Raw genomic sequence first — 26,991 nt, 5'->3', positions numbered from 1 at the left:
TTTGATATAAAAAATGAAGAATGTTATAAAATGAGGGAATGTGCTATGAAATAATGAAACTTCTTATATTTCTCAAAAAGGATCAGTTGGAAGTGATGAAATGGAATTGTTTTATTATATTTTACATTCCATTCTGAGGAATCAACATTCTGATTAGAGAATTGAAAAGAAAATAATCCAGAACCTCAAGTGGCAATAAAATTCGACAACGTTAAGCGAACGCCGACAAACCTGATGAGTGCAGGTGTTTTTTTAGCGTGAATAACTCGTTAACAGCACTATGAGGGAAACACGCCACATCTGGATATTTATGAGTATAATGTATAATGCGGCACTTTTGATGTTAATTGAATTTGTCGGTATTTCTTCCTGTTGTTGCTGACTGGATTAAATATCATTCGGTTTTTTTGAATTTCTACACATGTAATTTTTGTTGATCAAGTTTGAAATGCCGCCCTTGAATTTTGCCGCCCTAGGCGACCGCCTACTCTGCCTACCCCCTAGCGACGGCCCTGGCTGCAATAGTACTTTTTTGAAGATGCATTTACTGTCGATTCAGAGCCTCATATGAGGAATTTAGATGAGTTTTTGTTGCCTGAATTGCAGTTCATGGCAATAACCAAAGAATTTGGTCCTACTAAGATAGAATAACTCGACACACGTCCAATGTATTTGTGGTATTTGTGACACAAACCGACAAATTGTTTTAGCCAAATTAATCTCCAGGAGTCCAGGAGAGGTGATATTTATTGTTCCTGATTTAAACTCTATGGGCTTCTACATGTTATAAAAGTTAACGTTAGAAATCCAACATTCCTGGTCTAGTCAAAAAAATTTTCACCATGAATTGGGGGCAAGCATACTTGCCATGCCGTATTCAGGAATTTTGGTATTATATTGACTGTGTGATGAACACGAAAGAAGACATTTGGACGCCATCGTTTTTGAACAATAATTTCCAAAATAGTGTATTTTCATAATTGATAAACATTTTTCGACCAACGGCTAATTTTTCTAAATTGCTTTTCACATTTAAACTTTTATTTGGAATCAAGGGCGTAGAAATAAGAGGGGTACTGTGGGTAATTAGCCCCCCTCCCACAATATTTCTGAATTATTGCACAGACTGCTCCCACAGAATAATACCATCTGTCATCATACTGTGAAAACTTGAGTAGGAAGTGAATTTAGCGATGTTTGTATTTTGTATTTGTCTCATTCTTCTGATCAGGAATATTGAAGTCGATAATATTCTGCAGAGGTTGTCTATATGTTTAATCCAACTCAAAGAAGGCTGGAACTCCAAACAAAAATACAGTATAGACGAATCTGTTTGCTCTTTGCTAGTGAAAACTATCTTCTGTGTTTTAGTCCTTTTCATCAGTAGTCCATTCGCTGAAAACCATCTCTGCGCATCTTTTTCACTGGTTTTAGCATTTCATGGAGTTTGCTTCTTGATTCTGATTTATTAAGAATAATCGTATCATCGGCATAGCTGCAATTCTTCCTGGATGTTATATTATAAAAAAGTAAAGGATTGGGCCTAGTATAGATCCCTGGGGATCCCCACATTCATTTTTTTTTAGTTCAGATCTAGAGTTATTCCACTTTCTTGATTGTTATCTATTCGTTAGATAAGAGTGAAACAGCCGATTTGTCACTCAATAAAGTGGATCAACAAGCGCTCCAAAGCTCTCGATCAGTTCAGTATGCTTCACAATTTTTTTTTAAGGAACATATATTATTTTCTAAGATATTTTCTCTGATAGCAAGCTGCCGACCTTGATTGTTATTTGATTATGCTACAGCTGTTTACTTCATAACATGGTAATTAATATCTTGGAGTGCTGATTAAAATATATCAATTTAGGAAGCTTTTTCGTGGATATCACTATTTTTTCTTTGACCTATCGACATAACAGTATTCGAAGTTATAAATTATTGCACAGATGCATATAATTCAGTTTGTTTTTGAGAATTCCTTTTGAACAACAAAATGTGAGTATTTCATTCACTAGAACCATACTTTCAAAAATTATTATTTCTATCGAAATTAAACGACAGGTACTTTATTTCCACTTTTTATTATTTAAATAACAATTGTTTCGCTACACAGAAGCTTCTCATGATTTTACATTTTGAATAATTTCATTTGATGTGTCGGAAAATCTTGTTTTACACTATTTTGTCGTTTTTATTCATCAACATCAACATTAACAACAAGCATTCAATATAATATACATTCAAAAGATAATGAACAATAAATTATACCAAAGGTATTGCTAATTTAGTATTATTTTTATTACTATTTAGTATAATTTTTACTATTTTTAGTAATTGCCACATATCTTGAAAGTAAATATAATTTAAGAACTTCGTTTAAAACAAATTCAAACCTCAGTGAATTAATGAGAAACAAAGGCACTGTTTCAATGTTTTGAATTTGTTGATTTCAAAAACATCACCAAACTTTTTTATCAACTCTAGTTTTTGAGATACAGTTCAATTGATGTTGATTTTGAAATGAAAAAAAAAGGATTGAATACATCTTTAGGAACTGAAATAGAAATTCACTACTTAAAATTAAAATTTAATTAGACAAATATATTTTTAGAATTACACCTCAAGTAACCTAATCACTAATTTTGTAAGGAACATCTTTGTGTTCTCATTTTGAGTAAATTTTGCTCGTTATAAAGTATAGTATCAAACCACTGAACTGGAACAATTACATCGACAAGCAGACGTAGTGGTGTAAATGAGTGTTTACTGTTTGGTCATAGCCTTGTGGTGCACGTAGGCCATCCAGAAAAGTAGCTTGTTGTGTATCCTGAGACTGTTAGTTTCGGAGATATAGGGTGATATATTTTCATTCATGTTAATTTGAAAAATTTCACTGGTTTATAGATTTTCAACCCTCCCAATGAACAATTAATTATAATTCATGAAATTTCAAATTTAGTTATAAAAACACAGAATGTTCTTCGAAAGTCATACACTACTTCCACTCAGTTAGAAATTGCGGTTTTCCTTCATTTTAAGTTCATCCTTGATAACGGTTGAAGTTTTTATTTAAGGTCTAGGGGTTGCAAGTAACGCTTCTCTTTTTATACTCAGAATTGACTGAAAGATCAAAAAATGTAGGATGTAATTTGAAAATCTTGAGTTTTGATGAATTTGAGTTGTCCAAGTTAATGATCTTTCCATAAACACCCTGTACTTTTTTGTCCCAAACTGTAAACAGTCTTATAATATTATTATATTAGTATTAGCAAGATCGAAAGTGAAATAGATTTTTTTGAGAAAAACTTTTTTTGCAGAAATGTTCGAAATATGTGAGACATGGAATATTGCGAAAATTTTCATCAAATAAGCTATATAATATGCAATAATATCCTGGGTGTATTATTTGAAATAAGAAAGTGGTAGTCTGTTTACGGTATAGGGTTAGGGAGAAAGATCATTGTCTCAAACCTCAATATGAAAACTTTTAACACAAAATTATGATTAGTTTTCCATAAACGTCTAACAGGCTATCTCGGTGAATCACCCTGTATTTATAAATGATTAATGTATGTTTATTTTGTTGTAAATGCTTTAATCCATACAGTTTATTTTAAATTGGAAATAGTGGATAATAGTTTCAGTGTGAAATATACACAAGTTGGAAATAATAATACTTAATGTGGCATATCTCAGAAGATAGATCTGTGGGCACTTCGGATCCTGCACCCAAAAATTGAACTGGTCTATTGGCCTGTATAATTGATTAGTGTATCATTGTATGAACTTACGAATTTCTCATTCAATTTACAGGATCATCAAAATTTTCATCCTCTTCACTTCCTTGATCTGGTGTGTTCGCTCCCAGAACGATATACCAGTACGTTTGCTTGATTTGAAAGACATCGTCATCGAAGACTATCATGGAAACTTGGACGCCAAGACCTTGGAGCTCTTCAAAAACGTCGAAACTCTTACCTTGGATGGATGTAATTTCACCAGCTTCAACGAAAACTTTGTGCATCCTTTGAAAAACCTCCAAAAATTAGTTGTGGCAAATAGCCGTTTTTCCAAGGTCAGTAGTGACATCTCGACCTGCTGTGTGAAACTCCGAATCATGGAAGTGATCAACTGCAAACTGGAACCCATTGACAAGGATGATATGAATAAGTTGGCTGAAATGAAATCACTGGAAAGGTTTTACTTGCATAAAACTGACATACCTGTTATTGCAGCTAAAAGTTTTGTGGGATCGAATCTAAAGGCTTTAGAGGTGGAGTACAGTAACCTTGAAACGATTGAAGATGGCGCTTTTGACGGCATGGACAAACTGGAGACTTTGATTTTGAGGCAGAACAAGCTCAAGACCTTCCCAACTGGAAGTCTGTCATCGTTGAAGAGTTTGAAGGTATTGGATTTGAAAGGTAACCTATTGGAAAAAGTGGAAACGAAAGATTTTCCCTCTTTGCCCAACTTGGAGAAGGTGAACTTGGGACATAACCCCATCAAGGAGATCAATTTGAAGGGGCTCAAGGAAAAGTTACCCAAACTGAAGGAAGTCGATGTTTCGGAGATCAATATAGATCTTTCTAAAAACGAAGGAATTCCACTCGTTAAATCGCGCGTACTTTAGTTTTTTTTAATTTTGTAATGTTATAGATATAGGATTTTTCACAATTATTATTAAAATGAAAATCACTGAAATAGCTGGATAATAGCAATATATGACTGAAAAACTGATTCACTTGCAATTTTGATACCTTTCACATTAAAAACAAAGTGAAAACGAATTTAGTTTTTTAAGACCTTTCTCCATCTTTTCCATCACGAGTAAAATCTATTTGCCTCTAAATTGGTGCCTCAGGGATCTTTTCTTGGGCCACACTTATTTATTATTTACATCAATGATATTATCTAAACGCTGGTCTTGTGCTTTTTGCTGATGATACTATAGCTCTGAAGAGAGCAGCGAGTAAAGATTATTTAGAGCTTATCGTAAAAGAGATTCTTGATTCGATTTCTAAGTGGTTTTACAGCAATCAACTCATCCTTAATGAGACAAAAACTCAGTTCATATACTTCTTCATGAGTGATTTAGATGGACTGAATTCTAATGATTCGGTAAATTTCTTAGGTTTTGCGGTTGATTCCAAACTAACTTGGATTTCTCATAAAGATAAGATTTGTGAAGGTATATCCTCTATTGCGTTTGCTTTGAGGACTTTGGTAGGTATTTTTTCGGAAAAACTTCAATTGACAGTTTAATCTAGGATATCCTATGCAATTTTATGTTGGGGTCAAGATCCTAATTCAAAACGTCTTTTTATTTTACAAAGAAAATCAGTCCGAATAATAAGTAATCTGGGTTGTAGAGATGATTGCAAAGGTGCCTTTAGGGAGAAGAAGATATCAACTGTCCCTTGTCTATTTATGTTGCATTGTTTGTCACACGTAAGATTGCATGTGGGAGACTACTTAACGCACGAGGATGTACAGGGTGGGCAAATAAGCGAGGTAAGCGACTATATCTCAGGATCCACTCATTGTAGAAACTTGCGGTAAAAATTTTTACCACTAAAGTGTACAAGAAAACACACTGAAAATTGTTTTGAAGTTCATCCCTCCACCGCTAGGGGGCTAAATAGCTATCGTCGAGTAGAAAAATGAATTTTACTCGAAAGTGTTTCATATGAAGTTGAAGAAAAAATATCATCACTGTAATCCTTGGAAAATTCTCTATCTTTTTGAATTGTCACTTTCGAATTTACGACATCAAATAAAGGTAGGGGAAAGGGAGAAATCTGAATGATTGAAATGCCTGTAACTTCAGTTTGGCTCAACATTTTTGAGCAAATTAGATCTAGTCTGAAAGATAATATTTTGTTGATTGAGGACAAAATATACTCATCATGAATTTGTTCTTGCTGCTTTCGATAGGGGGCGCTAAGTCAGAAGTTCATTGTTTTGTTCATTTTACTTCGAAATTTCAAATGTAATGATAGATCTAATTTGCTCAAAAATGTTGAGCCAAACTGGAGTTATAGGCATTTCAATCATTCAGATCTCTCCCTAAGCCCTACCCTTATTTGATGTCGTAAATTCGAAAGTGACAATTCAAAAAGATAGACAATTTTCCAAGGATTACAGTGATGATATTTTTTCTTCAACTTCATATGGAACATTTTCGAGTAAAATTAATTTTTCTACTCGACGATAGCTATTAAGCCCCCTAGCGGTGGAGGTATGAACTTCAAAACAATTTCCAGTGTGTTTTATTGTACACTTTAGTGTTTAAAATTTTTACCGCAAGTCTCTACGATGAGTGGCTCCTGAGATATAGCCGCTTACCTCGCTTATTTGCCCATCCTGTACATGAATATAACTAGCATTCGCCACACCGATCATGTTTATGTTTATACTGATTTTCATCGTATAGACAGAATGAAGTATGGTGTAAGATTTTCCGTCACTATGCTTTTCGAAAAATTTCCAACCAATGAAAATGTTGCCCATAAAGAAATTCAAGAATAGGTACAATTAAGGAATATTTGGGTTCCAAATATTTTTATTTTCTTAATGAGTTTCTCTTATATGATATTGCAGATATATTGTAGTATGCGTATATGTGTATGTATAAGATATACTTTGCTTAATGATGTAAGTGACCTACTGTCACCATATCAGTTCGGGTTTCGAAAGAAATTGTCCACTATTGATGCAATTAATGAATTGATGTCCTATGCTGTCGAATGCCTGGAGGGTGGCGAGTCTGCTTGTGCGATATTTTGCGATCTATCCAAAGCGTTCGACTGTGTATCTCACCAGATTCTTTTGGAAAAGCTAGCTTGCTACGGAATAAGGGGAAATGCGCTTAGTCTTATTTCCTGTTTCCTTTCCAATCGTACACAGATTGTTCATTATAAGGGAAGAGTCTCTTTACCTCTAAAAATAATTTTTGGTGTTCTTCAAGGCTCAAATCTTGGCCCACCAATGTTCATCGTATATGTAAATGAACTCCCAAGGTTGTTTCCCCATAAGAGGACAATTCAGTTTGCTGATGACACTACACAGCTCATAAAAGGAGTAAATATTTCCCAACTCAATCAAGAATCCGAAACCGCCCTTCGGAGTTTATCCGACTGGTTTGCCTCTAACAATCTGTCCCTTAACGTGGGAAAAACAAACATAATGACCATTTCCCTAAAAGAACGTCAGGAAGCAAAATGTGTGAAATTCCTAGGGATATATATTGATAATATCTTAAATTGGAAAACACATATCAGAGAATTAACATCAATATTATCTCCACTCACATACCTACTACGTAGACTTACTCTGATATCACCATCTAGTGTTGTTAAGTCCGCATACTACGGACTTTTTCAATCAAGGATTTCATATGGCCTGATGTTCTGGGGGAATTCGACCAATGTGGAACAGGTTTTCAAGATGCAAAAAAGAGCAATTAGGATCATTTCAGGAAGAAAAGCACTCGATAGTTGTAGACCGCTATTCAAAGAACTTAATATATTGCCTCTTCCAGGTCTATATATATATATCAGTCTGTTAATTTTGTAAAAAAAAATATTTTTAAATATACAACGGTAAATAATACTCATAATTATAATACTAGACATGGTGAAAATCTCCTTGGCCCTAGACATCATTTGAGCCTAACACATAAGAGCTACATTCATGAAGCTATAAAATTTTACAATTCTCTCCCGGTATCAATTAGAGAACTGCCATTGGTGAAATTTAGAGGAGCAACAAAAAAACTAATATTGGAGATCTGTCCATACAACATTGAAGAATTCTTTAATGGTTTGGAGTGAATGTAGAATTAAAACTAATTTCTTTGTTTCATTTCATCATTGCTTTATAGGGAAATTTTTTTTGTTTATTGACGATGCTAAACATATGTGTATGTATTAATTAAAGCAAATAAAGTATTAATAATAAATAATAATAATAATAAAAGTGCCTGTATGTACTTGGTGGTTTGGCATGTATTGCCAATAAATTATTATAATTATTTATCAATTTCTCGTATGTACTGATCAACAAAGTTATTCATGATTACGAATTTCTGACCAAAAACTCGAAATATGGCAATCGACTTCAATAAACAAGTGACCAATTTGAGTCGTCTTCAGTCGATAGAGGACGAATGACTTTCGCAGAGAGTACTGAATGAAATCACTAAAAAAGCGTTTAAAAATTTTTGCAATGACAACTCAGAATTTTGATTATAGATATGAAGCACGTATTATTATCCACATTCAGTAAATATTTTGTATATGTATCAGGTATCCCAAATTCGTTGTCTATTGAGGTGATCACAGAATACCTTTGAGCTAAAAAAAAAATGAATGGCACATTTACAGGATCAATTTATGAGAGGACTAATTTGGTGAAAACCGCAAGCTAACGAATTCAACTGTTTCAAGCTATAAGAAAAAAAATGGAAAATGGCGTGAAATGTTGTCATAACTTCTTTATCATTGATGCTATAAACATAAAACAGAAACATTCTACAGACACTTTTTTCGGTAGAAACCATTGGTGTTGAATATGGGGCCAACCAGAATGCCTAGAAATGAGATCTTCGATTAACACATCACACAATGAGTCCAGGAACTGGCACATAGAAGGCACCCCCAGCCATATCACTTTTTACCATTAGTATAGTAAATACAAAGTCACTTGAACTAGTCCATAAATACGCTTGGGCATAGAATGTTCCTTTGAAGTGGATACCGTGATCTGCTTAGTACCGGGGTTTATTTGAAAGTATTGTTAGGCAATAAATTCACTGGCCCCAAAGAAATTTCTCGAAACTTGGACAACCCTTGTATAATTGAAATATTCAGCTTCCTCCAAGTGACTTTGGTTATACTATACTATACCTACCAAGTTTCAAAAGATATGTGTCAAAATTTCGGACCATGGAGTTGAGTCTGGATATATTGAAGTTTACGTAACACAGCAATTGATCTTGTTATTTCAAAAATGGATGAAATCGAGTTTCGTTCGACAACAACGGTTGAAAGATGGTATGCTGACTTTAAATTTAACTCTAATCAAGAAGTGCTTGCCGAGGTTGAAACCTATTTCAAAAGAAAAGAAGATTTATTTACTGGAAAGGCATTGTAATGTTGTAGGAGCGTTGGAGTACATTCTTGAAGGTAACCATAAAAAAATTTTTAACTTACCCTTGAAACGGACCTGGATCAATTTCAGTTTCAATATCGCCATCAATTAAATGAGAGGAGTTAATTATATATTCAACGAGTTTAAAAAAAATCAATTAGTGTTTGAAAAGTTGTATCAGTAATTGGGGGGCATAAGATCAATTAAACAACAAAGCTTATTTTGAATTGCCTCTTTGACCTCTAATCCACAGCACCTTGTATATCTCAGAAAATCGTAACCTGCAATATCTTAATAATTTTCTCATCTCAAGATTTTTTCTGATTGTAATCTTATTTTATGTTTTGAATAAATACCATGGAAAGGGCAAAACAAGTGCATAGTTACAGAGATATAAAATATTCGATTGCATATTAAATGATGTATAATATTTACAATACATTCGATACGAGAGAATTAAAAAAAACAATCATTTATCAAAATAATATTAAAAAAAAACCGAAGTATGGAAATTGATACCAAGAAGTACATTTCAAGGTTATTTCTTGATTTAAAGTTGATTGGGCTTGTGTACATAATTATTGTAATTGTATTAATTTCTGGTGAAGATGAATTGAAAAAATACAAAATTTTTAACAATAACATTCGATTCGTAAGCTGTTTGATTGTGAAATCAATTTCGAGAATTTCATTTCATAATATGTTTGATATAATCAATAAAATGCATTGTCATAAGGAAATTGTGCCTTTTTCATCAGGACAAATATATGATACATGAAATATATTTATATATGAATCTAAAAGTTTTCACAGAATTCTTGTAATTGTTAATATCTTATTTTAAAAAACCTTTTCAGTTTGTGCAGTGTTTGATTTGTTGTTTTCTTTTTTTTAATTTTACAGTTTCAGAAATTATACCTTTTTTGTTGACATAACCAATATTTTTGTAATTAGAAAGAAATAGAATTTCTACCAAAATGGTTATTATAATAAAGATTTAAACATTTGTATGGGTGTAATTTGTAATGTTTCTCGAATCTCAATACTTCACGACTTAGATAGTTCTTTGCTCGGTTCTTTGTTGAATATCTAAAATTGTATATCGAAAACAACATAACATCAATTCCCTCTGCAGATATAGCACTGATAAGTGTCCAATAGCGAATGATTGAACTACCGAAACCAGAAAATTGATGTCCTGTCAAGAGCTCGAACTCCCGATCTTCACAGCCACAGGAACAAGTCCTCAACTCGAGTAGCTTTATATTAGATATCGAAGAATCCAAGATCTAATACAGTATTAGAGAATAATAATAACGTTTTCAATAAAATGAAGGTATACAGTTCAGTCTTGTTATCTGAAACATCAATAAAACGAAAGACTTTCCTTTCAAGCGTAACCAATATAAATACTCAGTACAGTACCGTATTTTCCAATAAGAATAGGAGGCTTCATTTTGAATAGCCCGCTATCTTTGCTGCTGTCATTTTTGAAGCTGTTATCTTTTGACATTCTACAAGTTTTAACTAGGTTATTACTAAAAATGGAACGGTACACGCTTCAACAACGCATTGAAATTGTAAAAATCAACTACAAAAATGGAGAAAATTTTGCAGTCACAGTTTGCGAAACAAAAGCACTTTTGGGTCGTTGTGAAGCACTTTGGGGCAAGTTAGTGATATGAAGAACTGAAGCTGTGTGCGTCGCTTGTGAAGTACTGAGAATTTGGTTGATGTAGCCGGCAGTGTTGACGCAAACCCCGAAAACGCTACCGAACATAACAAAAACAAAAGTAAGAAAAAACCAATCAAATCATAGTTTGTTCAGAAAAACTGGCTTTCCACCGATCATACCCATTTTTAAACCCGTTCACAGAAGTCGCGTTCACTACCTCAGCCGGAAGATGATTCCAAACATCGAAGACCCTGTTGGAAAGAAAATTCATCCGGCAAGTTGTCTTGAACGGTTCTTTGGCCAACTTGTAGTTGTGGCCACGAAAACTGTTACTATTTAACGTGAACAAGTGGCGAAGATCCACGCCAAAAAAATTGTGCTCTGCTCTAAACGTCACCAACATGTCACCCCGCCGGTCCCCGAAGCTAGCCAGCTCAAACAATCTCAATCTTGTGAGGTAGCCGGGTCGAGCATGAAATGAAAATGGTATCCTCGTACACCACCTCTGAACCGACTCAAGAAGTTCAGAATCAAACTTCAGTTTGACCCATCATACGGGTCCAGCATACTCCATGAGGGGTCTACATATGAAGTGTACAACAACTTTGCAGCCTGGATACTGCAGCCTCTGAAAGTTTTCTGAAGGAGGTAGGTGGTCCTCTTGGCTCTACTGCAAGCCTCAGCAATGTGCTCCGACCAGTCTAAATCAGAGTTCAAGAGCACACCAAGATCCCGATGATTGCGAACCTCTGTAAGAAATTGACCACCCAACATATACCGAATCCTCGGATTATTCCGTCCAATATGCAGCACACAGCACTTGGCAACATTAAGAGGCAACTGCCTTTACTCCGCCCACCGCATAAGCTTGTCAAGGTCCAACTGAAGCTGGTTAGGAAAAAGTGAAGGATCTCTGTACAACTTTGCATCGTTAGCGAAGAGAAGGCAACTTGAGTCAAATAGATGGATAGATCCGAGGTGTACAGCAGAAAGAGAAGAGGGCCAAGAACGGAACCCTGAGGCATTCCACTCGTGACCCCCACCTCAAGATCGGAGGAAACACCACCAATGATGTTATCGAGGACATACAGCCGTGAATGTCATTGGTCATGTAAAATTTCATTAAAATGATATGGTGCTGCAGCTGTAGCAGTTTGGCTGATATCCTTAATAGTATACATTTCTCGTCACAATAAAATAAACATCCATTAATTTCTCTTGAAATATACCTGTTTTATTTCAATAGTAGAATGAAACCCCTCTATTTTATTCTATGAGATAACACTGCCTCGTGTAATTTTCTTATTACGACTGCTGGCGTGTCAATTAAATCTTGCATTATTTAATTTTTGTTCGTCGTCTACTCCTGGTTGATTGATAGGGGACTATTAGCCAGTATATTTTGATGATTTTTTTCATTCAACATATATTCAAAATACAACATCTAAGGTGTGATGGTTTCCTTAACTGTTACGTCATAAGCTGACGAAATGATACTCATGAGCGTTGTTTCATTCATATGGGGTAGAAAAAGTGCCATAATTTGCATTTTAACTTGATTTTAATTGCTGAAATATGTTTTTCAGGAAATATTAGTCCTATTTCTACATTAAAGGAGGGTATTTTCAAATTGTCATCTAGGTAATTTATCTCGAAATATATCGGTTACCTTAGAAGCCAATCAGTATAATAACATAATTGATACAGCTGTTTACTTCAAAACATGGCAACTGTTATCTTTGAAGTCTAATTAATTGCAATAAATCAAAAAGTCTTTTGGTAGATATCAACAATTCTTTCTGACCTATTGACATATTCAAAATATAAATTCTTGCCAAGCCGAATATGATTCAGTTTTTTGGAACTCCTTCAACTAACAAAATGTGAGTATTGAAATCAATTCTAAGTTCAAAACGGAGTCTGTTCGGTTTTGTAGTGACGTTTGTTTCTTGTGTATAATTTCTGATAATCCCGTAGGATCTATCAGGGAAAACTCATAATCCACCCTATATTTTCAAGGTTTATGTTTTTTGGTAATTATAAAAAAAATTTCCAAAATTTCCGCTCACAAAAATTATTTCAGACTCTTCTGAACAGTTCTTGTTTCGTGTCGGTCTGTTTGTCCGCAAATCCTCATAGGAGCCTTTAGGTAGTTCTACAAATTCAGTTTGAGCGCGAAATAAAATCATCAACCACAGAAAACTCAAGAAGAATATTGAAAGAAAATTACCACAAAACCGACCGAGTTGAATTTTTGTTTGTTGATTTCAAGGTCCACGCAAAATTTCAAGTCGATCATTATCAGAACCATAGAAATTCAAAAAAGTTTATAGGAATACTCTATATTACCAAAGTGACTAGTCAAAAAAAAAATATCTTTTATTTTCGTAAAAACAGAACCAACCGTGTTGGTATTTTGCAAAATAATGATTTTAAGCTTTATGCGAAATTTCGTGTTTGAAATCATGAAAATTGAAAATTCAAGCATAATATCGAAAAAAATTAAGATAGTTGAGAGCTTTGGAGCGCTCGTAATTTATACGCCAATTGGATCCTTAGAGAGCATAGAATTGTATACCGATATACGATTATACTATCACATGGTCTCCTCACTTCACGTCAGTACTTTTCTCTCAATTTTGTAATATTTATTTCTCATATATTCTTTAACTTACTAAATTGAAAACAATGAAATGAAAATGAAATAAATATTAATAATCAATATGACTTGATGATGGGACCAAGATGTAATTCTGTAATTGTATTATTTTCTAAGAAAAAAGCAGATATTTCATTTAGTTGATTTAAAAGCCTTACCCTATTTACTAATCTACTACTATTGAGTTTATCTTTGCCGTTTTCCGCAAGAAACATTATTTAGAAAAAACTCAACCCCCCAGTCCGCAACAGCACTATTCTAGGTTTAACGCACCCTGGATGTCAGGACATTCTGGAAATTGACCAAAAACATCACTAGGGAATCAAACCTTTTCGTTCCAAATTATTTCTGGCTCAAAATTCTAAAATTACAGAAACTGTGATCAAAAACTTGAAATAGTGAAATAGTTACTAAAAAAAAACAATTAATAGATTTTGAAGTATTAAAATTTTCAATAAATTTTTATGAATCTAAGTATCGATATACAACTGACTACCAAGCTTCTGTTTGATCAGATTTTATTTTTCTAATTGTTTGAAAATAGTTCACATAAACGATATCATTATGATGTTTTCTTACGATTAATGAAATTCATTTTTATTCAATAATTCACATATTATAAAAATAATTACACGATGTCGCTCGCATGGAATACTATATTGAAATGACGAAAGCATTCATCACATGCATCCATTTTCAATTAAATCAAGCTTAAATGCTGCTTCAAGTCGATTTCAACCCAACTGTGAAAACGTAAATGGGATCCGTATAATAGTTTGGAGATTAATTAAATCAAAATTAATTAAGAAAAATTTTTTAATTAATCAGACACATATCAATCAGCAAAGTATTACTTTGTCTGCCAAATGGGAATAAAACATTTGACATTGTCTGACATTTTCTGACAATCAAATAATTATTCCATGGTGGAAAAACGATTGAAATTTTATATCTGTTGACAGCTTACAAAATATCACTTTTTATTAGATTACTTTTTTCCAAGGGAAAAATGAACAATTTTTCCCGGATATATACAGGGTGGGCCTCGGTCGATGGTGCCATTGACTTTTACGGAGAACGGAAGGTACGATTTTATAGAAAATTTGGTTTCTTGAGTGAGAACCCTGAACCAATGCTTTAACGGTCTAATATATTTTCAGCGGGTTGCCACTTATATCAGAAATTACTAACAACTTCGATATTTCAAATAGAAAAACCCTTTTATTTTCCTTGTCCTTATCTCTATCGATTTTGTAGTATTAGTAGTATTTGATTGATTTACTCACTTTTTTTTGTGCAAAATATGAGTTTAATCAAACATTCATCACTTCGATACTTGGAATCCTAGAAAGCTTGAATTTCTGGTATGGATTATCAATATCCCTTGTATAGTTTACGTGTAACAAAATACAGGGTTGTTCAAAATCACAGGCTTCAACGGTACACTAAAACGATAAAAAATGTGTTTTTTTCCAAATTGATTGAATCTTAGAAGGTGAATTGAAAGAAAATGGAATTTCCTTTCAGACGATATGAATTGTTCCTATGCCTAAATTGTGTGGTTTCCTGAAAAAAGCCAGTTTTCATCCCAATGGCATTAAGTGGCCAACCACTTTAGTGAAGGTAGACAATATCGTCTAATATTATCTCACTCATTTCACAAATTCGGAAAGTTTCTCCAAACCTAAATTGCTGTTTCTTTGGCGTTTACCTTCCTCATTTTGTTCCAAAAATGTTGTTATGTATATCCAACACTTAACACCATTTGGCAAGGCAGTCTTGCCTGTGTAAATTTTTATAAATAAATATTTTTGTCTTGGCCACTTACTCCTAAGCCGAAGGTGAGATGGTCGAGCTTCAGGCCGGAAAAGAAATTTTCTAGTTACGAGGGATTGTCCGACCATTCACTGTTGGGTAAAAAATTAACAGTGCTGTCATAGAAGTGGGTATTGGACAGTTACATTTCGCACAAACTCTAACCCTAGAGGGTTAGAGTTTGTGAGACCTCCTAGAGGAGGTCTCACAGATGTCTAGGAGATTTGGAATAGAGAAACATAAAACGTACAATATATTCATTAAAAGTTTGATGGCATAGACTCTCCAGTCTTTAAATTTGACCAATTTTTAAACTCATGCAATTGAATAATTTTGCAGGATCTTCAAATCATTCCTACTTTTCACTGCTTTAATCTGGTGCGTTCAATGCGAGAACAACATACCAGTTACTCTGCACGACTTGAAAAACATCATCGTCGCAGATTATCAAGGCGATTTTGATGCTAGGACCTTGGAGCTTTTCGAAAACGTCGAAACCATCACCTTCCAAGGTTGTAATTTCACCAGCTTCAACGAAAACTTTCTACATCCCATGAAGAACCTCCAAAAATTAGTTTTAACAAACACCCACGTCGAAAATGTCAAACCAGATGCCTCATCCTGCTGTGCCAAACTCAAAACTATCGAATTACTCGACAGTAATTTCAACAGCATTAACGAAGTAGATTTCAAGAAGGTGGCCCAAATGCCGTCGATGGAGAGGTTCTTTGTGCACAGGATCGACATTCCTACTATTCCTGCCAACATCATGGTAGGAGCGAACTTGAAGATTTTAGAGATTCAGTACAGTAACCTTGCGACTATCGAAGATGGTGCTTTCAACGGTATGGAAAAATTGGAGGTTTTGAATTTGCAGAAAAACAAGATTAAGGTCTTTCCAACCGATAGTCTGTCATCGCTGAAGAATTTGAAAGAACTGAATATGGCAGGTAATCTTATAGAAAAGATGGAGACTAAAGATATCCCATCCTTGCCAAACTTGGAGAAATTGAACTTGGGACACAATCCCATCAAGAATATCAATTTGGGTGGGCTCAAGGAAAAGTTACCCAAATTGAAAGCAGTCGATGTTTCTGGAATTGAAATCGATCTTTCTAAACATGAAGGAGTTCCACTAGTTAAGAAGGCAGTAGCTTAGTTTGTTCCATTCCCGATTTGAAATAAATTTATTCACTTTATTCTTGTATTACATGTTTGTTTTATTTCATAGACATATTCATAAACAATCGAATATGTTGTACTGTGATATCGATTTTTCGATATTCTTCCTAAATTTGCTCTGGGTCTGGTGCCGGGATCAACTTGAAATTTTGCAATGAAATTTAAATAATTATTTTACATCTGTGGCATTTCATTCCCACCAGATTAATTATTTTGAAATGAGAAGGAAACAAAATTCCGAAGGACCATATTTATGCAACCCCTAGTCGAATTCTGTCCATTAACGAACATAAAGCGCTTTCAAGGGAATAACCACTAACGAACGCGGTTAGTGTCGGTCCTGCCCTTGGTCTTGGCCCTTTAGGAATAACCATGAATGACCAATATCAGCTTGAATACGGTGTGGGTTTTTTATGGCCCACCATTTTCGTTAATGTAGGTTAGATTATAAAATTGTGTAGGCTTGCTTATTTTTGAATCTGGAATTCATCAAGTCTTATTTCGCTAAAATTTAACCTCACTTCTTTGATGACCAAAAGTTTAATCTGGTTTTCGAGTGTGGTTACCTTTGGTCATATGCGGTCCAAATCGGAGACGTTGAAGGGCTAGTCAATAACATCGAGTGTTAATAACAAACAATAACCAAAAGCATTTGAATGCAGTTCGTTATTAACAACATTACCAGGTTATGCACTCGATTATAATTGCAGCAATTGAGTTGCGAACTGGTCTGCAAATTTCAAGTTATAAGGCCTTGTCCATCGAAGAATGTAATCCAAAATTTTTTTAATTCGATTTAAATCTTTCGTTCTGTTGCACCGTACATTGTATTCACTACTACCAGTTAAAACTATTCCCTCCAAATAGATGGATCATTTGCCGCTTGAAATATAACCCTACTTTATAACCTACCTAGATTATATTTGTGTTCTGTCAGTTCTGTGTATGCAGGGTTAGAACTATTTAGAGGGGCACTACAGGGATATCAAAAACCGTTAGTTATTCAGGGTGGCTTAAATTATAAGAAAGTTGGGCTATTTAGGGATAAGTGGGTTGGTGTTAACATATCCAAAATATCTCCAATGGTTCCCGAGATATCTCGAAAAAACTGAAAATTGAGATTTTTTTTCTGTATAACTTATTTGTTTCTAGAGATCACTTCACGAAATTCGGTTTATAGTCATTATCCAATATAGAGATTCTAATGGTGTTATCAGATTTTTTCTGTTTCTCATTGTTTCAGAGTCGCGATAGTCAATTTTTTTTCCTTATGGACGCCATATTGGTTTTCCCTATGACGTTATAAAGAAAAAATTACAAATTCAACAGTGTATCACACTCTACAAAAATATCGAGTCTGGGTACTCAAATTTGAAGAGTTGTTATGGGAAATCATCCCTTGACTATCGTGTCTATGGAAAACAAAAAAATCTGAAGACACTATTAGTATCTCTATATTGGATAATGGCTATAAACCAAATTGCGTTCAGTTATCTCCAAATACAAATGAGAAATATACAGAAAAAAAAATAAAATCCCGATTTTCAGTATTTTCGAGATGTCTCGGGAACCAATGAAGATATTTCGGATCTGTTCACACCAGCACACTCATCCCTAAATGAGGCAACTATTTTATCAAGCCATCCTGTCTTTCTAACGATTTTTGATATCCCTGTAGTGTCTCTCTGAATAGTTCTAACCCTGTATAATTATAAGGTAGTGTGACAAGTGAAAGTTGAAAAAAAATAATAAATATCTTGCATTTCCAATAATAAGTATACAAAATAATCACTTTGGCGGAAGAATGTATGATACAGGCAATTGAAAAAGTATATAACACAAACTTTATAGGACTATAGGTTAAAGGGCTCAGTACACCCCAGAATAAATACATATATGTATAGATTCACCATTTTTCAAAATCACTAAAATAATCGATTTTTCAGGATCGTCAAAACATTCCTGCTTTTCATTTCATTCATCTGGTGCGCTCAGTGCCAGGATGACACCACACCAGTTACTCTGCATGCCTGCATGAAGAACATCGTTATCGAAGACTATGATGGCGATTTGGAAGCTAAGACCATGGAGCTTTTCGAAAACGCCGAAACCATTTCCTTCCGAAGTTGTAATTTCACCAGTTTCAACGAAAACTTTCTGCATCCCATGAAGAACCTCAAAAAGTTAGTTTTGGCGCACTCACGCATAGAAAATGTCAAACCAGATACCTCATCCTGCTGTGCCCAACTCAAAACAATTGAGTTGATTGAAAGTAACTTCAACACCATCAACGAAGTGGATTTTAAGAAGGTGGCCCAAATGCCTTCGATGGAGAGGTTCTATATGCTCAGGATCGACATTCCTACTCTACCCGCCAACACAATGGTAGGATCGAAGTTGAAGATTTTGGAAATCCTGTACAGTAACCTTGCCACTATCGAAGATGGTGCTTTCAACGGTATGGAAAAATTGGAGGTTTTGAATCTGCAGAAAAACAAGATAAAGGTCTTTCCAACCGGTAGTCTGTCATCGCTGAAGAATTTGAAGGAATTGAATATGGCAGGTAATCTCATTGAAAAGATGGAGACTAAAGATATCCCATCTTTGCCAAACTTGGAGAAATTGAACTTGGGACACAATCCCATCAAGAATATCAATTTGGGTGGGCTCAAGGAAAAGTTACCCAAACTGAAAGAAGTCGATGTTTCTGGTATCGACATCGATCTTTCTAAACATGAAGGAGTTCCACTAGTTAAGAAGGCTGTAGCTTAGTTTGTTCAATATAAGTTAAATTGAAATAAAATTATTCATCTTATTTTTTGTACTTATTAAATTTTCGCGTTTTTTCATAGTAGTTTTAAACTCCCACGAAAATTTCTTCAGTTCAGGTTATAAAGATGAGACAAACAAAATAAAAATACTCACTGGGGTTCAAGAACTTTTGTGCTCTCGTTCATTCGTATATCGTATGAAATGTGATTTGTTGTATTGTCATTATTGTCGGTTAGTTTATATAAATAAGAAGTTATGATGATTCAATCTACCTACAATTCGCCATGAACATTCGAGTGATCACATAAATCACACTTCTAGAAAAATGACACATCATTGAAAGCTGAAGTATTTAAATAAAAACTAATAATTAGAGGAAGCGAAGAATCTACAAAACCATTATATTGGAATTTTAAGGAAATATTCAAAGTAATTCAAAAGACCATTGAATAACAAACAATAAAAGCTAAGTTAAGACATGTAATCAGTTAAGTAAGTTAGTTTATTCTTGTTCATTCAAAAAAAATGCATAATTCTGAATTTGAATATTCAACATTTTTATTGTGACTTGAACCCAGCCCACATCCTAAAATTTTTCAAAAGAACTGAAAGAAATCATATCGATTGGCGCCCAACGTGGGGCTCATTAGTCATAAAATTATTAATTTTTTTTCGAATTTGATTAAAATTACATTCCATAAACATCATTTCGAATTTTTTAAGTACTCGAAAGGTTCATTCCAGAAATTATAAACCTAATTTAAATTTGAAGGGGAATTTGATATTTGTTGATTTTTGATTAAAACAGTAATATATATAAGAATTCAATGGAATTGAGGAGTTTGATTCGTAAAAAATCAAACTGACATTATTAGAATTTTTATTGTGACTAGAACCAAGCCCACATCTTAAAATTTTTCAAAATAACTGATAGAAATCATAACAGTTCCTACATAGATTTCAATAATCAAATGGAAGAAGTGGTCATTACGTCCAGGAACTTGAATTTCTGTTAATAACTATACGTTATTGAGATTATGGTAAGGTTAAATATAACAAAGCTTATTAGCACATAAATTTATTATTTACAATTATATATCTCAGAAAAATTGCAACCTGCAAAATCTCAATCAATTTCTCTTGAGAATCTCCATGATTGTTTACTCGTTCCGTATAATTTATATAAGTATACCACGAAAAAGGGGAAAATAACAAGTACATGTGAAATAGAATCTCCATCAGATATTCGAGGCTGTACAATATTTACAATACATTGGATACGAGGAGAACAAAAAAAAATAATAAGAACAATACAGTTTTTCGAAGAATTTCAAATATCCGGATATTCTTTTCTCCTAAAAAACTCAAACGAAGGTATAATTTCTTTGTCGTCTCTCCTCGAATCTAAGTTGAGAAGTTCAATTTTCTCATGTGACGTTTATTTCCTCGTCGCTGTCATTCGAACTTTCGTAGTCGACGTGATCGTATATCTGGTAATTCTGCAAAGTTAGGCCATTACTGTTATCCCTGTCGATCGCCCTCTGTTGGTCTATCGGGGAACCGGCTGGAGATATGTCCTGCACGTCCGTCAGGTCGAGCTTTGGTTTGTCCCCGTCAGCGTCGCTAAGATCTGGATTGGGGTTGTTCTTGTTGGGAAGGGTTTGCTCGCGAGAACCACCGGCTGCCAAAAGCTCTCTCTCCTTCGAGTTCCTCCATTTCATCCTTCGATTCTGGAACCATATTTTAACCTGAAAAAAAATTATTAAGGATGAGTAATATGAAAGTTTCGAGATGTTTGAAAATGCAGATCCAATTAGGGTGTTTTCCAAGGGACTATTCTAGGACTCAAAATTTTATGTTTTACTGTACTTTGTACATGTAGTTTGATGTCATTGGATCGGATCACATCTTTTTCCATTCAATTATTACATTTACAATATTTTCAAGTGTTTTATATATACGGCGTGTTTGAAGGTATTCATTAACATTCCGATAATTGTTCAGTTTCTATTGAGGAATAGTTTGAGCTTTTTACATTAATTTGGACCAAATATCAGGACAGGGCAGCATAGAGGCTCTTCCGAGGACAGCACCTTGTCGTGGTGGAAGGGCTTGTAGTAACTGCTTGCTGTGAAGTAGACAGTTAAAACTAAGACTGACCAGAAAATTAATGTGTCGTGGCTAATCCCAGCCCGCTTCATTTCCCATACATCAAAAATCCCATGTTCCCCAAACACCATATTCCTGACAATACCTTGCCCACTTTTGAGATCATCCTCTAATCTCTACCCTTCCAAGCGACAGGTTTTAGCAGAACGAGCACCACGAGAAGAGAAGGTGTCCACTAAAGAAGAGATAAAGGTGCAGAACCGATCAGACATTGGCCATAAAGGTAGGTGAAAATAATTGACAGGTCTAGCAGAACAACACACAAGAGGCCGGGAAGGAAGCAAGAAGATGCCAACTTTTGGCTGTGAGACCGTTGGTACTCTGCTCAACCCCACTGCTCACAGTCAAAACCGCTGAACACCCTTTAAAAAACCTCATCCTCATAATTTCTCTGCACAAACTAAGGTTGATACTATGATGTGAGGACTTAGGGTTTGCGTTAGCCGTGCAAGTTCGCAAAGGTCGCAAGACCCTTAGGTCGAGACCAGGGTCAAGAGGCGTCTCCTTTCACTGTGATTAAGTTCTAGGGGACACTACTTCAGGCTTGCGATCCGTAATCAGAGCTATGGGGGAAACCACGAAACGAGGGAGCTCATTGACGGGTAGTTGCCTCACGCTTTTTTAGGCTACCTTTTGAATGGCTCTACCACCAGAATCGAATTGCTTCTGCTCTATTCCAAACTCCATTAGGGCAGGACAGCGAACCACAAATTCGGACATTCCGACGTAGAATACCAAACCCTTGGTGATCCGGCCGCACAGAAGCTGAACGCGTAATAGGAAGGTTGGAGTCCTTGAAACCTTTCTCTACGGGTTCGGCGGAGGTGTAATGGAGGTTTTTAGTGAGTATGCCCTTCAGGAGAGCCTCATACTACCCAGCAGGTGCCGACAGGTGTTTTACACTTGTCGAGATTTGTTGGGTGTCCATAAGGTGGAGTCCTTCCATAAAAAAAGGCAGCATAAAGGAACATGAACAGGGCCGTCGCTAGCCAAACTACCGCCCATGCAGAGACCTATTTTGCCGCCCTAACAGAAGCTTATTATGCAGAATGCTTAAAATTAATATTGGATAATCGGGGTCCAGCGTCTGCTCAAGCGTTTCTACCGGCACGGCAAAAATACAAATCGGAACCCATCCAGGTTTGGGATTTTGTACTAAGCAAAAGAGAGGGGGGGGGTTGGGGAGGATGTTGGTTCGGTGAATTTGTTTTCAAAGATTCAGTGTGAAAGTGTGAAAAACTCCGCACTTCTTCATAAACAGTTTTTTAGGAAGGAAAAAATGTGTTTTAAGTGTAATAATTTTAATTAATTCAAATTTTAATCCAATAGATGATTTAGGATAAGTGGTATGCAATAAACAATAAACTCGCCAACTGAAATCTAATGAATGAATGATAAAATACAGGGTGGCCATTTGAAAACGAAACAGACGAGATTACAGACGAACTAAAGTTTTTCGATAGAAATGCTCGGACAGGTCGATTTCTGTTTCGAGGGGGACAACTTAAGATGTAGGTTACGGACGCATAGCGCTTCAACCCTTGCTGCTACAACCCCCACCCCCAATTTTTGAATAGGGAAGATGGGGTGAGTGAACCTCAATTTAAAGGTATTTTTATACTGATTTCAGCACAGTAATTGTTTTTTCATTTTATGCATTAGTTCTCGAAATATTCATGCGTTAGTAAGTTAGGAAGGAAGCCACAGTCATGGTTGTTTTGAAGCTCAAAATGTCGATTTTTCACAAAACACTACAAGTGCCATGAAAACACCACTTCATTTTCAAATACTTAGTTGAGAATATTTCGAGAACTAATGCATAAAATGAAAAAACAATTACTGTGCTGCAATCAGTATAAAAATACCTTTCAAATGAGGTATCACTCACCCCATCTTCCCTATTCAAAAATTGGGGGTGAGGGTTGTAGCAGCAAGGGTTGAAGCGCTATGCGTCCGTAACCTACATCTTAAGTTGTCCCCCTCGAAACAGAAATCGACTTGTCCGAGCATTTCTATCGAAAAACTTTATTTCGTCTGTAATCTCGTCTGTTTCGTTTTCAAATGGCCACCCTGTATATAAATTGAATTCAGGTTTCAAATCCTTCTGCTGAGTTTTAACTACATATAACGCTCGAAAAATTTCTTTTTGATATGATTGAATTAAACAACCGGATGATGCGAATGAACAATTATTTTAAATTTGAATAGATGTTACAGATATTCACGATGCAAAGATGTTTAAGATTATTAAATTAGAAAAAATCATTAGTGAAATTCGAAAAATTATTTAATTCTTTCTTCCAGATTTCCCAGCAAAAGAAGATAATGCTGCCCTCCATTATTTGCCGCCCCTCTTAAGTGGGCCCTGCAGTTTCAGGTTCCTAGCTGAATTTCGAATTTAGAAAAATCTCGAAAATTTGTTTTTTTTTATCGAGTAAAATAATCAGATGAACCATCATTTAATTCAAATGCGCCCACGCCAAACACTGGATAATTTGATATAGAAAATGAAGAATATTATAAAATAATGGAATGTGGTATGAAATAATAAAACTTCTTACATTTCTTAGGAAGGATCAGTTGGAAGTGATGAAATGTAAATGTTTTCTTATATTTCGGATTCCATTCTGATTAGAGAATGGAAAAGAAAATAATCTAGAACCCCAAGTAGCAATAAAAATCGGCAATGTAAAGCGAACGCCGACAAGCCTGATGAGTGCATGTGTTTTCTTTAGCACCAATAACTCGTAAACAGCACTATGAGGGGATTAGGACACATCTGGATATTTATGAGTATAATGTATAATGCGGCACCTTTGATGGTTTTTGATGTTGTTTAAATTTGTCGGTATTCCTTCCTGTTGTTGCTCATTAACTTAAATCTTCGGTATTTTGAATTTCTACACATATAATTTTTGTTGATCAAGCTTGAAATGCCGCCCTTGAATTTTGCCGCCCTAGGCTACCACTTACTCTGCCTACCCCCTAGCGAAGGCACTGGCTGCAATGGTCCTTTTTTGAGGATGCATTTACTGTGGATTCAGAGCCTCATATGAGGATTTTAGATGAGTTTTTGTTGCCTGAATTGCAATTCATGGCAATAACCAAAGAATTTGGTCCCGCTAAGATAGAATAACTCGACACATGTCCAATGTATTTGTGGTATTTGTGACACAAGCCGACAAATTGTTTCAGCCAAATTAATCTCCAGGAGAGGTGACATTTATTGATCCCTTACTGATTTGAATTCTATGGGCTTCTACATGTAATAAAAGTTAACGTCAGTAAACCAACATTCCTGGTCCAGTCAAAAAAATTTTCACCATGAATTGGGGGCAAACATACTTGCCAAGCCGTATTCAGGAATTTTGGTATTATATTGATTGTGTGACGAACGCGAAGGGACGCCATCGTTTTTGAAAAATAAATTCCAAAATGTGTATTTTCATAATTGATAAAAAAAAGCTAATTTTTTTAATTGCTTTCACATATAAACTTCATTTTGGAACCAAGGGCATAGAAATGGGGGGGGGGGGGGTACTGTGGGTAATTAGCCCCTGTTCCACAAGATTTTCAAACTATTGAATTTCAGAATTCTTGCAAAGACGAAGAAATTTTTTTGTTGATCAAGCTTGAAATGCCGCCCTTGAATGTTGCCGCCCTAGGCAATAGCCTACCTTACCTACCCCCTAGCGACGGCCCTGAACATGAAAGAGGCCTATATCCAGGAGTGGATAAGGGAAGGCTGAAGAAGAAGAGGAAAAATAAACCATCGAGGGAAATTCGCAATTTTCCAAAATAATAAACCCAAAATTCTAATACAGAAATCAAAACTTTTTCCGTCTTTATATACTCCTGTTAAAAACACCCTTTAAATTGAACCTAAACCACCCGATAAAAGGAGGCAATTTCCTATCTGATTTATAACCCCGCGTCGTCTGTTTATAAATACATGTCATTACAAGGGATCACAAAGCGGGAATCAAACGCAACCAAGAAGGGTCCCGTATTCAGGACACTCGAAGAACTTGTTACGCGATAAATTACCCCTGGAAAGAAGTCGGTTATATGGCGGGGACCGACGAAACGACCCTTGTTATGGGATCTTTCAAAAACATATGCTGCGGATCTAACGCAGTGATTATAATATAACGTGGGCGCCCCTGGAATAGGGGACGAAGGGGGAGGGGGAGAAAACGCTCCATTCAGTGCGGCAGCAGCTCGTATCGGGTAGGGAGGGAATCTTTTACCGAAAAGGGTCCATCATCCATCATGTGCACTTTATATCATTATACCCTCCTATTGTACGAGTTTATTTTCGCAACATATTGCCTTTTTGTTCCTATATTTGGGAGGAAGAAATCTTGGGGGTGGTTTGGGTGATTTTTCTTTGTACGACACTAACAGACGTTTTGATTTTATTTTCATGTGAAAACTAGTCAATGTACAGGATGTCCGAGTTTTATATTAATATTAGGCCAATTGAAAAGTCCTCTGTCTGATGCACAGATGGCGGTGCTAGTATTGAATATATATGATTTTTAGTTAGTATATACCAACCTTCAAACGATACCTGTCAAAATTTGACAGCAGTCCGACCATTACTTTGTGAGATATTCCGTTGTGAGTGTAGCTACTTTTATTTTTTGAAAAAAAAAGAAGAATTTCGTGTGCTGATAAAATATTGCTCTTTGATGGGAAAAAATAACAGTTGAAGCAGAATATTGGCTTGATGAAGAGTTTCCGAGGTCTGCACCAGGAAAATAAACCACCATTGATTGGTATGCTAAGTTTAAACGTAGTGAAATGAGCACCGAAGACGGCGAACGCAGTGGTCGCCCAAAATAGGCTGTCACCGACGAAAATATCGAAAAAGTTGACAAAATAATTTTGAATGACCGTTCAGTGAAGTTGATCTAGATAGCAGACATTGTTAAGATAACATCTGAACATATCATTCACGAATATTTGTACATGAGAAAGCTGTGCCGCACGAACTCACAATCGATCAAAAGCAACAACGTGTTAATAATTCTGAGCATTGTTTGTTTAAGTGCAATAAACCTGAATTTATGTGTCAATAATATGTGACAATGAATGAAAAATGGCTTCATCATTTCACTTCGGAGTCCAATCGACAGTCAGCTGAGAGGACTGCACATGATGAACCGAATCCAAAGCGAGGAAGAACACAACAGTTAGCTGGCAAGATTATGGCATCAATATGCTGGGATGCGCAAAGTATGATATTCATTGATTACCTCCAAAAGGGACAGACCATCAACAGCAATTATTATATAGCGTTATTGGATCGTTTGAAGAATGAAATCGTTGAATAACGGCCCCATTAGAAAAAAAGGTGCTTTTTCATCAAGACAATGCGCCGTGTCACAAATCAATGAAAACGATGGCAAAATTACATGAATTGGGCTTCGAATTGCTTCTGCATCCACTGTATTCGCCAGATCTGGCCCCCAGCAACTTTTTCCTGTTCTCAGACCTCAAAAGAATGCTCGCTGGAAAGAAATTTAGCGCCAATGAAAAGTTATCGCCGAAACTGAGT

General features: G+C 35.4%; 3 protein-coding genes across 4 annotated transcripts in view; 2 read left to right on the top strand and 1 right to left on the bottom strand.

The window, feature by feature from the left end:
- The first annotated feature begins 1,841 nt into the window (after positions 1-1,841).
- Positions 1,842-4,743, top strand: LOC123675864 (P-granule-associated novel protein 1-like). The gene is made up of 2 exons (XM_045611405.1): positions 1,842-1,998; positions 3,817-4,743. Coding segments are annotated over exons 1-2 (822 nt in total). The 5' UTR covers positions 1,842-1,996; the 3' UTR covers positions 4,637-4,743.
- A 7,819-nt stretch (positions 4,744-12,562) lies between these two features.
- LOC123675863 (leucine-rich repeat-containing protein 15-like) lies at positions 12,563-19,302 on the top strand. 2 transcript variants are annotated; one of them, XM_045611403.1, is made up of 2 exons: positions 12,563-12,714; positions 18,434-19,302. In XM_045611403.1, exons 1-2 carry the CDS (start codon positions 12,677-12,679, stop codon positions 19,257-19,259), a joined length of 864 nt encoding a protein of 287 aa, XP_045467359.1. In that variant the 5' UTR covers positions 12,563-12,676; the 3' UTR covers positions 19,260-19,302. The 2 variants fall into 2 exon arrangements, with proteins under 2 accessions (XP_045467359.1, XP_045467360.1); XM_045611404.1 differs by lacking the exon at positions 18,434-19,302 and adding an exon at positions 15,645-16,515 and having other exon boundaries at positions 12,568-12,714.
- LOC123675862 (homeobox protein engrailed-like SMOX-2) overlaps positions 18,931-26,991 on the bottom strand; it is a 39,001-nt gene continuing 30,940 nt past the window's right edge. Inside the window, exon 4 of the mRNA XM_045611401.1 lies at positions 18,931-21,007. Coding sequence (XP_045467357.1) covers positions 20,687-21,007 — 321 coding nt within the window. The 3' untranslated portion in view covers positions 18,931-20,686. The remainder of the gene's footprint in view (positions 21,008-26,991) is intronic.

This window comes from Harmonia axyridis, chromosome 3 (assembly GCF_914767665.1).
Source record: "Harmonia axyridis chromosome 3, icHarAxyr1.1, whole genome shotgun sequence".
Classification (NCBI taxonomy): Eukaryota; Metazoa; Arthropoda; class Insecta; order Coleoptera; family Coccinellidae; genus Harmonia; species Harmonia axyridis.
Note: the sequence above shows the minus strand (reverse complement) of the source record. Positions and strands in the feature narration are given on the sequence as shown.

What these genes read in the sequence shown, in the direction of transcription:
- LOC123675863 (XM_045611403.1), top strand. Translation starts at nt 12,677, where the DNA reads ATGATTCAGTTTTTTGGAACTCCTTCAACTAACAAAAT. An exon ending in ACTCCTTCAACTAACAAAAT is followed by an intron (nt 12,715 to 18,433) that starts GTGAGTATTGAA and finishes TCGATTTTTCAG; the next exon opens with GATCGTCAAAACATTCCTGC.